General features: G+C 38.5%; 2 protein-coding genes across 2 annotated transcripts; both read right to left on the bottom strand.

Moving 5' to 3' along the window:
- Window positions 1-234: 234 nt before the first annotated feature.
- Window positions 235-4,308, bottom strand: stoml3a (stomatin (EPB72)-like 3a). Its single transcript, XM_079354613.1, has 7 exons — window positions 3,790-4,308; window positions 3,076-3,179; window positions 2,321-2,393; window positions 1,961-2,043; window positions 1,614-1,817; window positions 822-956; window positions 235-743 (listed from the first exon to the last, which is right to left on the bottom strand). Exons 1-7 carry the CDS (start codon window positions 3,866-3,868, stop codon window positions 552-554), a joined length of 870 nt encoding a protein of 289 aa, XP_079210739.1. The 5' UTR covers window positions 3,869-4,308; the 3' UTR covers window positions 235-551.
- Window positions 4,309-5,559: 1,251 nt separating this feature from the next.
- On the bottom strand, window positions 5,560-10,150 carry slc25a15a (solute carrier family 25 member 15a). Its single transcript, XM_079353382.1, has 7 exons — window positions 9,819-10,150; window positions 9,528-9,600; window positions 8,672-8,930; window positions 7,480-7,620; window positions 7,211-7,386; window positions 6,967-7,125; window positions 5,560-6,247 (listed from the first exon to the last, which is right to left on the bottom strand). The coding sequence occupies exons 2-7, from the start codon at window positions 9,568-9,570 to the stop codon at window positions 6,126-6,128; spliced, it is 900 nt and encodes a 299-aa protein (XP_079209508.1). The 5' UTR covers window positions 9,571-9,600; window positions 9,819-10,150; the 3' UTR covers window positions 5,560-6,125.
- Between the last annotated feature and the right edge of the window lie 507 nt (window positions 10,151-10,657).

Below are 10,657 nucleotides of genomic sequence, written 5' to 3' on the forward strand. Positions count from 1 at the left end.
TTCTTTCCATCAGGTTCTCTGATTGCACTGATTGTCTCTGTGTCCCGTGGACATGACCATGTGCTCATTTACTGAATGTTTGTCGAACACTAGAAGAGCAGCTGTTCTTTCTACACTTTACATTCGGTGTCGCAGAAGGATTTTGTTTTATGTGATGTCTGTGCTTTTGCTCATTGTTTACAGGACTCCCTTGTAAAGAGCCTCGTCAGCATTTCAGGAGTGGTGGATGAGTTGTTATGAACGCATGTCTTTACAATGTTGTACATTATTTGTGTTTACATCTCTTGTGCGTTTTATTTATCTTTCTGTCCTCCTCGAGAACTGCACCTGTAGCTTAGCTGGTGAAAATATAGTGATCAGTGATGAGACAATAATGTCTAAACTGTCTGTGTTGCACTTTGTATTTAAGTATTAAATCACAACAAGAAAATAAGTCTGCAAACGGGAGTTCTGGTTTGGATATGAATATGTGATTATTTCATTCTATCTCTTGTTTAATTGCTTTTTGTAACAATATTAGTAATTATCTGATTCAACTACAATTACTTCAATTACTTTCTCTGCATAAAGTTTGATATCACATCTATTGGCAGGGGGAAGATGATGGTGGAGTTCTTCTCTGCTGCGATGGCGTTGAGGGTCTGCAGGTATCTTAGCTGTAGAGCAGAGGGCGACTCAGCAATAACCAGAGAGGCTTCTTTCAGAGCCCGCGACGCATTCATCTCTCCCTCTGCAGCAATAATCTGAAATGCAGACAGACAGACAGTCAGTATTCCTGCCTTTGCTACGATGTCAGGGGAGTCTTTGGTCGCAATCTTCACCTTAGCTCTCGCCTCCCTGCTGGCCTCGGCCTCTGCTGCCATGGCTCTCTGCAGCTGCTGTGGCAACTTTACATCCTTTATCTCAACACGCTCCACCTTAATGCCCCATGGGTCTGTGGCTTCATCCAGAGATTCCTGCAGGCAAATATTAGATAACCTGCATTCGCTTAAATCAATGGTTAGCTCCACAAATCATTCATGTTATACTCATTAAAGGTCCAAAGGTCTCTTGTTCCAGGTCATCACTCTTGTAATTGCTTTTAAAAAAGAAGCAAACAGATTGAAGATGTAGATAAACAGTGGTTAAAGAAGTGTTATCACTGATAGGCTTGTTTAATTTAGTTCAAATGTGCTGACACATTTGTCAATGTCAGCACCTTTGTAATTTGTATGCCCCCTAATGGCCAAAGTGACAAGTGACGCAGTTTAATAGTGAAAGGAAACCTCTGTGTTAAAGCTTAACTATTCAGGTTCTCAGAACCATCGAGGGCAACAGGAGTTTGTTCTCATTTTTGTTCATTTAGTTCTCATTTTTCAACAGCATCCTGAAGTTTTATTGACCTGCTGATGACTTCACAAACAAATCATTAAACAGGTCATTTAAAAAGCAAACATGGAGGCAGGTGTGCTGGATTTGAGTTTCAGAGATAAAACAATCAAGGTCAGGTTTATTAAACTTATTTAGAAATTTAGAAATAAAATCTGCTCAGCCGTTTATTAAAATTCAATGTTAGTTTGTCCCTTCTCCCCTGCCCTACATCTCATCATGAACCTCAAACAGTTTGTCCTCGCCTGCATGCTGAGTGATATTCCCTCTCTGTCAGACAGCAGCTCCGCCAGGTTTTTAGTGCCGAGCACATTCCTCAGGGTAGTTTGAGCAAGCAGACGTGTGGATGAGTGTGCATTGGACACATTGGCCACAGAGGAGATGGGGCAATGAATGCGAAAGTAAACCACACCGTCCACACATACTGTCACTGAGTCTCTGGTCAGAATCTGCACCAAAAGAAAAAAAAAAATAAAACGTCATTATTTTTTTTCACCATTTTGATTCTTCAGGGAGATGACAGACAGTTTAGTGTTCAAGGCTTTTTTGATACAGGAAAGACACAAATTAAACACTTCAATAGAAAATATACCTCTTGTGGAGGGATGTCAAATGAAACAGTTCTCAGATCGACCTTCACAAAGTTATCAGTGCAGGGCAGAACAAAGAAAAGTCCTGAGAAGAAACATTTTTTTTATATCAGCAGAGTGCAAAAAAGGGCGTTAACAATCCATTCAGACTATCATCTAGTCCACTGTAAAAGTTATAAAATGATGTCAACATTGACAACAGTTTTTATAGTTAAGTAAATAAAGCCTAACTGGATCACACCTAACAACCAACTTTATAATCCCCAAGGAAAAAAACACACCACTGCAGGTACAGTATCCCAGTAACCCCCACCCCCACAGTCAAGCATGAATTCAGGTATGTAGGCATTATAATAACAAACCTGGGCCTTTAGGTTTCCTGTCTGATATCCGTCCGAGTCTGAAAATGACAGCGCGCTCATACTCATTCACTATCTGGAAAAGCCCACGAGAAAGACAATAACAAACAATCTGTTGAAATGTGTGATGAGCGACACAAGAGAGGCAAACAGTTGCTTTAACCCCCCACCCCCCACCACCACCAAAAAAAAAAAAAAAGGAAACAGAAGCAGAAGTCCATGGAGAGGAGGTGACTAATGATTCCTCAGTGTCCTCAATAGAGAAAGTGTTTGCTGACCTGAAAAAATAGTAATCAGGAAATTGTTGAAACCTAGTTCAGTTAAGATTGTTGCTGGTTATGAAAGAAGGCTGATTCCTCTTTATGATTTACAAAAGTAAGAAAGACCATCAGGGACAAGACTGATTATTTCTCTATAGCTTTTTATAATATCCAAAATCACCGCCATAGGGAAGGTGACATATAGACTTATTTTTTTGTTAAAAACAGATCTGGGACTTGTAAGGCAAGGCAAGTTTATATAGCACATTCCAACAACAAGGCAATTCAAAATGCTTGTTTGTAGTGGACTAGATGAGCAAAGAGATAAGAGATAAACTGCGCTCTCCTCAGAGGTCTCTAAAATTGACATTTATCAACATTTCATGGACCTCAGAGAAGCTTCACTTTTTGAAAATGTCCATAAAAACTCAAAAGCAGTTAATAGTAGTATTAAAACGAGGCATTCACAAGTCTATACTGGTTTATAATATACTCTACCTTAACACACATGAAGATCGTGATGGGGAAGGTCACTCCTATAAAGAGGAGGGAAATGATGACCAACATCCAACCGAAACATCCCAGCCTGCCTGAGTTTTTATCTGAAGAGAGAAAAACATAAACACTGTGTGTAGTGTGTGCAGTATTTGCATGTCTCCTTTGATTTAAAGGCAAAAACAGAATTTTGTAGCCGTAGCCATCAGGACAGAAACTTTTATTGAAGGTGACACAAAACCTTCATTAAATCAGGATGGTGGCTGCGTGCCAATACCTCCAGCCAATCCGGATAATGGAGCATAAATAATGAGACCTCTGAACAGGCTGATCCAGTTAAGACCAGTATGAACTTCTGTCATGCAGATGAAAAAAATGTATGAAAACAATATTAGCAATATTTGTTCAACCTTTGTCGTATTGTGTTTTCTGTTTCCTTTACCATCCTTTTAACTTTAAGTAATAATTATTTGTTTTTAGATGTTCAGTAACTGTGTACAAAAAAACAAACGTGCAGGTAGTGTCTTGTAAAAGTACATATACAATATATACAATACAATATGCAATAACCTTATGCCTCTAAATTGTGTCTGTGGTCACAAAGAGATTCTCTGACATACAGACGTAATCTTATTGTTTCCAGTTCCCTTGAAAAAACACAATCTGGACACCCAAACAAAACATTTTAAATTTTAAAAGATCGACATAATTAATTACCTTCGACATTGTCCTCGCCGTTGATCTGAAATTTTCCTTGTGTCACCATGTCAGCCGTGCTGGACGTTGTTGAGATCATTTGTGAGTGTGTTGTCAGTGTGATGGAACAGAGCTGCTCTTGTTTACCTGTATGTTGTCCCTGTGGGGTGTGGCCTGACCCATTCCCTCATCACCTGCTGCTTTAATGCTCCTGAGACCCACACATACTCTCATTCCCACCTGTTGTGTGACTCTTGGCCTCACCTAGTGGGTGCCCACATTTAACATGAACTAAAGAGCCGAACAAGCCTCTATGTGACTTCTGTATTAGAAATCTTAAATTCCAATTCTTGTGCTCTCCTTATATACTATAACATGCTCGTCCAGTCGTCTGACACCTGATGAGTGCAGGTTATGAATAAACAATGTGAGGCATCCAAGTCAGGAAACACGAGAGCTGTGCTGGCACAAGAAGATGTAGTCATGAGCATTTCTCTCCTTATTTTATCATGGAAGATAACCAGCATTTTCATTGTTGGAAACCTGGGAAGGAGTTTTTAGTGTTTGAAATCATTTGTTGTTTTAAACTAAATTATGAAAATATGTGTAAAGAAAAAGAGGATGGAAAGATATCCAAAGTATGTGTAAGGCCCCATTGGAAGAGAAGGAGAAATATTCAAGCAAACCAACACCAAATTACCTGAGAAATAACAAATGTAATCAGCATATCTACCACAAGTTGTAATAGTAACAATGTGTAATTGAAAGTTATATAGAACCATAATTCAAGCTTGTTAAGCTAACAAGTAACTTATTTTTACCATCTTCCCTGAGCAAGGTCCCTTTAATGATCCCTATAATCATTTCCCATGATCATTTGTTTGTAATTCTGCACGCTCAAGCTTCCTCTGTCCTTTTACAGTAGATTTAACGTTGAAGATGATTTGAAAAGCTACTTTTTTGTTTCTTTAACAGTAGAATCACTTCTTTTTTCTTTTTTGGGCAGGTCAAATGCCCACTTCCTTATCTTTCCAGGCAGTTGTGGTTTTTCTTAAGTGTTTCAAAAAGGACAGATGTTTCACTTCCTCCTATTATCGGAATAACATTTACTTGGAAAATGAGTATAGCAAGATGATTCAATGTTCTTTCATTAAATTCATTTTTAAGGGTTACCATTTCTTTGGTTTACTGTCACAAATGCAGAACAAACAGGCAGGCTGGTGAACTTCTCCCACTGCATGCCAGAAGCTTACAGGAAGGAATGTGCTGGTTGGTGGAAGAAAAACAAAAGCAGGGTGAGGTAGACAAGATTAGAGAAGCGTAAAGGATCAAATAATATGTGTTAATAGATGTGAGGCTGATTTATGATTAAAATGAACATATATTTCCAATAAAAGTCAGACAAAAAAATAGTTTTCATGAAAAAAAAATATATTTCAATATTTCCCAAATCCCAGAAGATTTCTGATGAAATTCCCAAAAATCACAAATAATGTTCCCAAGTGAAAAATACATTTACACATGCATCTAAAAAATTCCAGAAATTAATTAAAAAAAAAAAACATGATATTTTTAACAACTCAGTTCTGTTAGATTTCCCAACTATTCAAAGTATTTCATTTCCATTAAAACTCATTGGGTTTCATCATCATGAAAATCCAATAGTCAGCCATTTCAAAGGAAACATCTCATTTTTGTCCATATAATGGGGTCTATTTTGAAATAACCTTCTCAAGGCCTTCCATGGGATATTCTTCAACTTCAAACAAACAAGACTTTGACAACACAAAGTTTTTCAAAGTAAAAGTTTATGCATAACAGGGCATAGCAATGGGATGAAGCTTCTATACTATGCTCTGATCTTTTCCATTTCCTTTTTCATTATGTATGCATAAATGCCAAGCTTAGACACGTCACTGGACAGAGGAATAGGAAATGTTTGACACACTTTGATGTAATATAACTCCTGAACATATCCACCTCAAATAAGGAAAGATAGACATTGGTGACATGTTGGTGATGCTTTCTAAACTAGAGTTTTTGTTTAAGTGCATGCCAATTTTGATTTGAATTCAATTTGTTTTAACTCTCGTGGCTAAATGTTTCTCCAGGTCTGTGTTGGTCTAGCTCAGCAGAAAGTGCAGAGCTGCATGAATACTTAAGATTACAACTTCATTAAAAAAGAAAACATTGACAGCAATGAAACAATACAACTCAACAAACAATACAACTAAAAAGCATCAATAATTGTCATTATTGTTTAAGTCAACATTTTCAAACTGGAGACTTTTGGAAAAAGATGTGCTTGTCACATTTTAAAAGTGAAATATGGGTGAGACCAGAAAACATCTTCCACATCAGCCCCCCACTCTCTCCATCATAAACTTGCGGCTGAACTCATAAGCCAGAAAAAGAGCTCCGTTGGCCGGGAAGGTTCGTATCATGGTCGGGGTCAGGCCGGAGTACAGGGCAGAGATTCCTGCAGGACATCAGAGAGTCAAACAGCTACACACATTCTTCCCAAAAGTTGAGTCAGGACTTTATCTGAGGCTTATTAGAATACAGTGCATTCATTCTTCAAAGTCAGACCAGCAGGGGGGCATTTTTTGGAGTTAACTTTAGTTTAGTTTTGACTCTGGGATCATTTTATGATTAAGATAAGAATGTAAAAAATGACATCAATTGATAACAATCTCAATAAGTAAGAGGAGCTGAATTTGTGTCTCGTCTTGTTTTTTTAAAGTCACATTTCTCATGCAATCTAGCTTCTACACAAGGCTAATCTACAAGCCTAAACCTTTTCCATGTGCTCTGAATCTAAGTTATTCAATATCTAGCTTCCCATCAAACCAACAGATGGTGCGTCATGTGCCTGTGACTCAGTACATAAGGCATCCACAAAGAGATGAGGTGTACAGTTACAACACACACACAATTAATTTCTATTAATAACTTAGTAACTATTAATAACTATTAATTTCTGTCAGGACCTAAATATAACTTCAACCAAAATCTGAAAAAGTGTACATGGAGGAAATTACCTATCCTGCCTTTAATGTCCTTACATCTTATAAAAACTAGTGTATTCTCCATGCCAAAACTTCAGTGGGACAGCAAAGGCAAGCTTTATATATATTTTTTATCTAGATCACGTTGATTTAATAGGTTCTTACGTGTTATTTTAAATGTTAATCTTACCCTCAGTCCGTATGATTCCCTTGAAGGTCTTCCTGAAACCCTCCTGTCTCCCAGCTAAAGAGTGCACCTGGATCCTGGACTTCACACAGTCTATGGGATAGACCACCAACCAGAGACAAGCTCCCCCAAATCCACCGCTGAACATCAGAGGAAGCATACCTGCAAAGACCAAGGGGGTTTTATTGGAAGGGGATCAATGAATCAACCTACCTCATAAAATACATCTTCAACAACAACACCATACCTATATTGTCTTTGTCTGTGCCCTGGTACTGTGCAAATTTGGTGCGACACAGTTCATAGGCCCCAAAGAAGCAGAAGTAACCAGGTATCTCCCTCACGATGGTGGACGACAGTCCCTGATAGAAACCGAGAGGACCGTCTGTCTTCATCACTGTTTTCACCACTGTCCACACGGTGCTGAGTAAACAAATCACAACAAAAAATAAAACACAGTCAAACCTGTGTCTGATAAACTACTGAAGACATACTGCTCCTTTTGGTCAAACTCACCTTCTCTGACCACTCGGCACCTTGCCGCTTGCTTCCATTTCAAGCATGGCTTGCAAGCGACATTTCACCAGCTCGGTTGGGCAAATGGCCATGGCAGAGAAGATGGATGCTAAAGACCCTGCGCAGGCCTTTTGGACATCACTGATGGTGATAGAAGGGAAAAAGAAATAAAATACAGAAAGACCACACACGTCATCAGGATTGTTCAATGTTTGGCCAGCAACATAAATTCCCTCCTATTGTGATCAAAATTAGGAAATATTAAATGGTTGATCCTCACATCTCTTTTGCTCTAGCTGGCAAAGTCCAGTGTGAGAACTGACTCACAATCAATAGGCTATGTTTACTTTGCATTTGTTTTTATTTGCATTGTTGGCAGAATTTGCAGCCTGTCTGGTAAATCAGAATCTTTTAACACTTTGATTATGTATTGCCATTTGTTAGCTTTAGAAGCATTCAATTAATGAAAACATGTTCCCACATCCACACTCCACAGTCATTCTGACAAAACACCTAAACACTCTGGCCATCTTAGTTTCACAGACTGCACAAGGTTTTTGTATCGAAGGATGGTTCATAGGCAAATGACCTCAATTTGACACATGAATTTAGGGTTGTGGGCCTCCTGCAGGTCATGTCATGTATAAACATTTAAGCAGTTTAGGTGAATGCATCCTCAGTACTGAAGAGATTAAGACAGTATGTTTGTTACTAAAATACTTTTTGAGGCAAACAGTTGTTGTGAAACAACACGTTCTCTGATATTCTGATGACCATTGAAAGCAACAAATTACCAAATATTCTGTGCCTTCTATGACTTTTATTTGTTTTAATCATCTATCAGTCCTCGAAATATCTCACAAATACCCCCAAATATTAACTTTACAATAATGTGCCATTGTAGGATATAACTTAATTAAGAAAAAAGACATTTAAAAAGACCAAGTTATAGAGGAAGCTGTGATGAAAACAGGAACAAATATTGTTTGAGAGTGTCAACATAAGTGGGAAGACCCTATGACTAAACCTGTTCTCAGAAGTCTTACCGAAAGCAGGCTGAATAACTTCACTTTCAGTTTGTAAATATACTTGTTGAGTACACTTATCTGAATGTCAAAACCTAATCACCATAACCAGTTCTAAAGTAGACAGTGGCTCCAAAAATAAATACACAGAAGAATCCGCATCCAACCTGAGATTGGACCCTTTCTCCATCTGGCACACGAAGCGGACCACGTCCTGACAGCGACCATAACTCAAGAAGAGCACGGCGTTCTCGCTGATGTTGGCTATGAGGGCAGGAGTCGCGCCTTTGTACAGACCACGGACCCCCACCTGCCGGAAGGTGGAGGAGAAGCAGTGGATGAAGCCTCTGTACAGATTGGGGAATGTCTGCATCTTCACCTTTGTGGTGTCAAACGGCTGGCCGCTCAGCACACATGCTACACCACCTGAAGAGGGATTACAAGATAAAGTGATTCAAAAAGACAGTTCAAACTGTCATGGCCAGTTAACTGTGCTCACACTTTTATTCTCTTATTTTTCCCCAAATAGAAATGCAATACTGTAAAACAGTGATAGAGATGTTGCTTAAGGAACGGTCATCAGGCCAATTTTTTAATGCTATGCTGTAATTATATTTGTAGCAACATAAATTTAGTCTGTACAGATAATGCTGCTGAACTCGTGACACATCCTGACTAATGCCAGACTTTCACTCTTACTGCTAAACAAGGGCCATCCTTAAGGAAGTTAAGAAATGATAGCTGGTTCAGTGTTCATCTTTTGCGAACAGCCAACAAACAGTTTATATTTATGACTCTCATTGGGATTGGAAACAAACATTTGACATGAATAATGTTAGCCCATTTTTTAAAGAAAGAGAAGAATGTTTTCAAAAAGTTCTTCTTCAGTAGATAAGAGGCAACCATAAAAGAAACAGAAGATCCAAAATGATATTACGCACTAATAGCACTGTGTTAGCAGTAAGTTTACAAAGATCAAAATAAATCAATTCATCTATCTTGTTTCTCATACAGGCGACTCACCTACTGCTCCAGCAGTGAAGTCGATGGCTGCCTGGGTTGCCATAATAATTCCGAGGATGCTTTGAAAATGTGCCTGAAAACAGCACACACGCACTTAATATCAAACAACTAAAACTGAGCAGGATTATAAAATAATAATGCGTAATGACGAAAGTGAAAGTGCAGATAAAATAAAAGTCAACACAATAGTGTAAGTGGTCCAGTTAAAACCGATCTAGATGCACAGCTATAAATTTAACGACTATGGAAGGAAAGATAATTGTGCAGAACTTCAACACATTTCATGCTCACCTGGAGACTCCTCGTTTGCCTAGTGTTTCATTTGTCTCTTTTCACTGGTGATTAGTGAACCTAATAAACACGCCTACATTCCACTACGTTGCAGTTTCGAAATGAGTATCTTAATTCTCGGAATAACACTCGACATTTTCTCTTATGGGCAGTGCTCAAGATTCCCTCTAAATACAGGACATGCCCAATATTACCATCGAGTCAGTGTCTTAAAGAAGCCCTAATGTACTTCCGTCTTCTCAGCAAACTCTTATGAAATCGTTTAAAGTATTGCATCAAGTTGTTTCTGATGCGCGATGGGACGCGCACTTCACGCCCCTAAAGCGCACAAGGAACAGGACCAAGTAGTGCAAAGTACAATATGACAATACAGGAAACACTTTAATTAAAGCTCCAAAATAAAGTCTACTATCTTATCCTTACTAGGCTGATGTACCATTTACCGTTTTACATCAATATGTTGTGTTGAATCAATATTTTGTGTTGAATCTCTGCTTTTGAAACAACCTTTACACGGCTGTTTAATAGTGCTGAGAATACACCTTTACAATCTTCAACTTGAGGAATTTGATATTAAAACGCATTTGGCAACCTGCTTTAATTTGAAACTCTTACCTTCCTTTTAAGGATTCAGGGATAAGGCCTATTGTTTGGAATTAAATAATCACCCTTCGTTTACAGTTTTTAGACAGCTGATATAAAAGCAAAGGGTGTCTTAAACTTAAATGGAATGATTGAGAGCCATTAGTCTTTCCGGGTGATATCAGACTTTGTCACGTGCTGAATGAGCGCTATGTGCGGAAGAGATCCGACCCTGGCTTTCTGTAACATCTAAGAAT

Source organism: Symphodus melops (assembly GCF_947650265.1).
Source record: "Symphodus melops genome assembly, chromosome: 10".
Lineage (NCBI taxonomy): Eukaryota > Metazoa > Chordata > Actinopteri > Labriformes > Labridae > Symphodus > Symphodus melops.

Coding starts and splice junctions, on each gene's coding strand:
- stoml3a (XM_079354613.1), bottom strand. CDS start 3,868: ATGATCTCAACAACGTCCAGCACGGCTGACATGGTGACACAAGGAAAA. Junction 3,180..3,789: donor CGGCGAGGACAATGTCGAAG/GTAATTAATTAT, acceptor TTCTCTCTTCAG/ATAAAAACTCAGGCAGGCTG. Junction 957..1,613: donor GAATATCACTCAGCATGCAG/GCGAGGACAAAC, acceptor ATTTGCCTGCAG/GAATCTCTGGATGAAGCCAC.
- slc25a15a (XM_079353382.1), bottom strand. CDS start 9,570: ATGGCAACCCAGGCAGCCATCGACTTCACTGCTGGAGCAGTAG. Junction 8,931..9,527: donor CTTCACTGCTGGAGCAGTAG/GTGAGTCGCCTG, acceptor ATCCCTCTTCAG/GTGGTGTAGCATGTGTGCTG. Junction 7,387..7,479: donor GTGCCGAGTGGTCAGAGAAG/GTGAGTTTGACC, acceptor TTGTTTACTCAG/CACCGTGTGGACAGTGGTGA.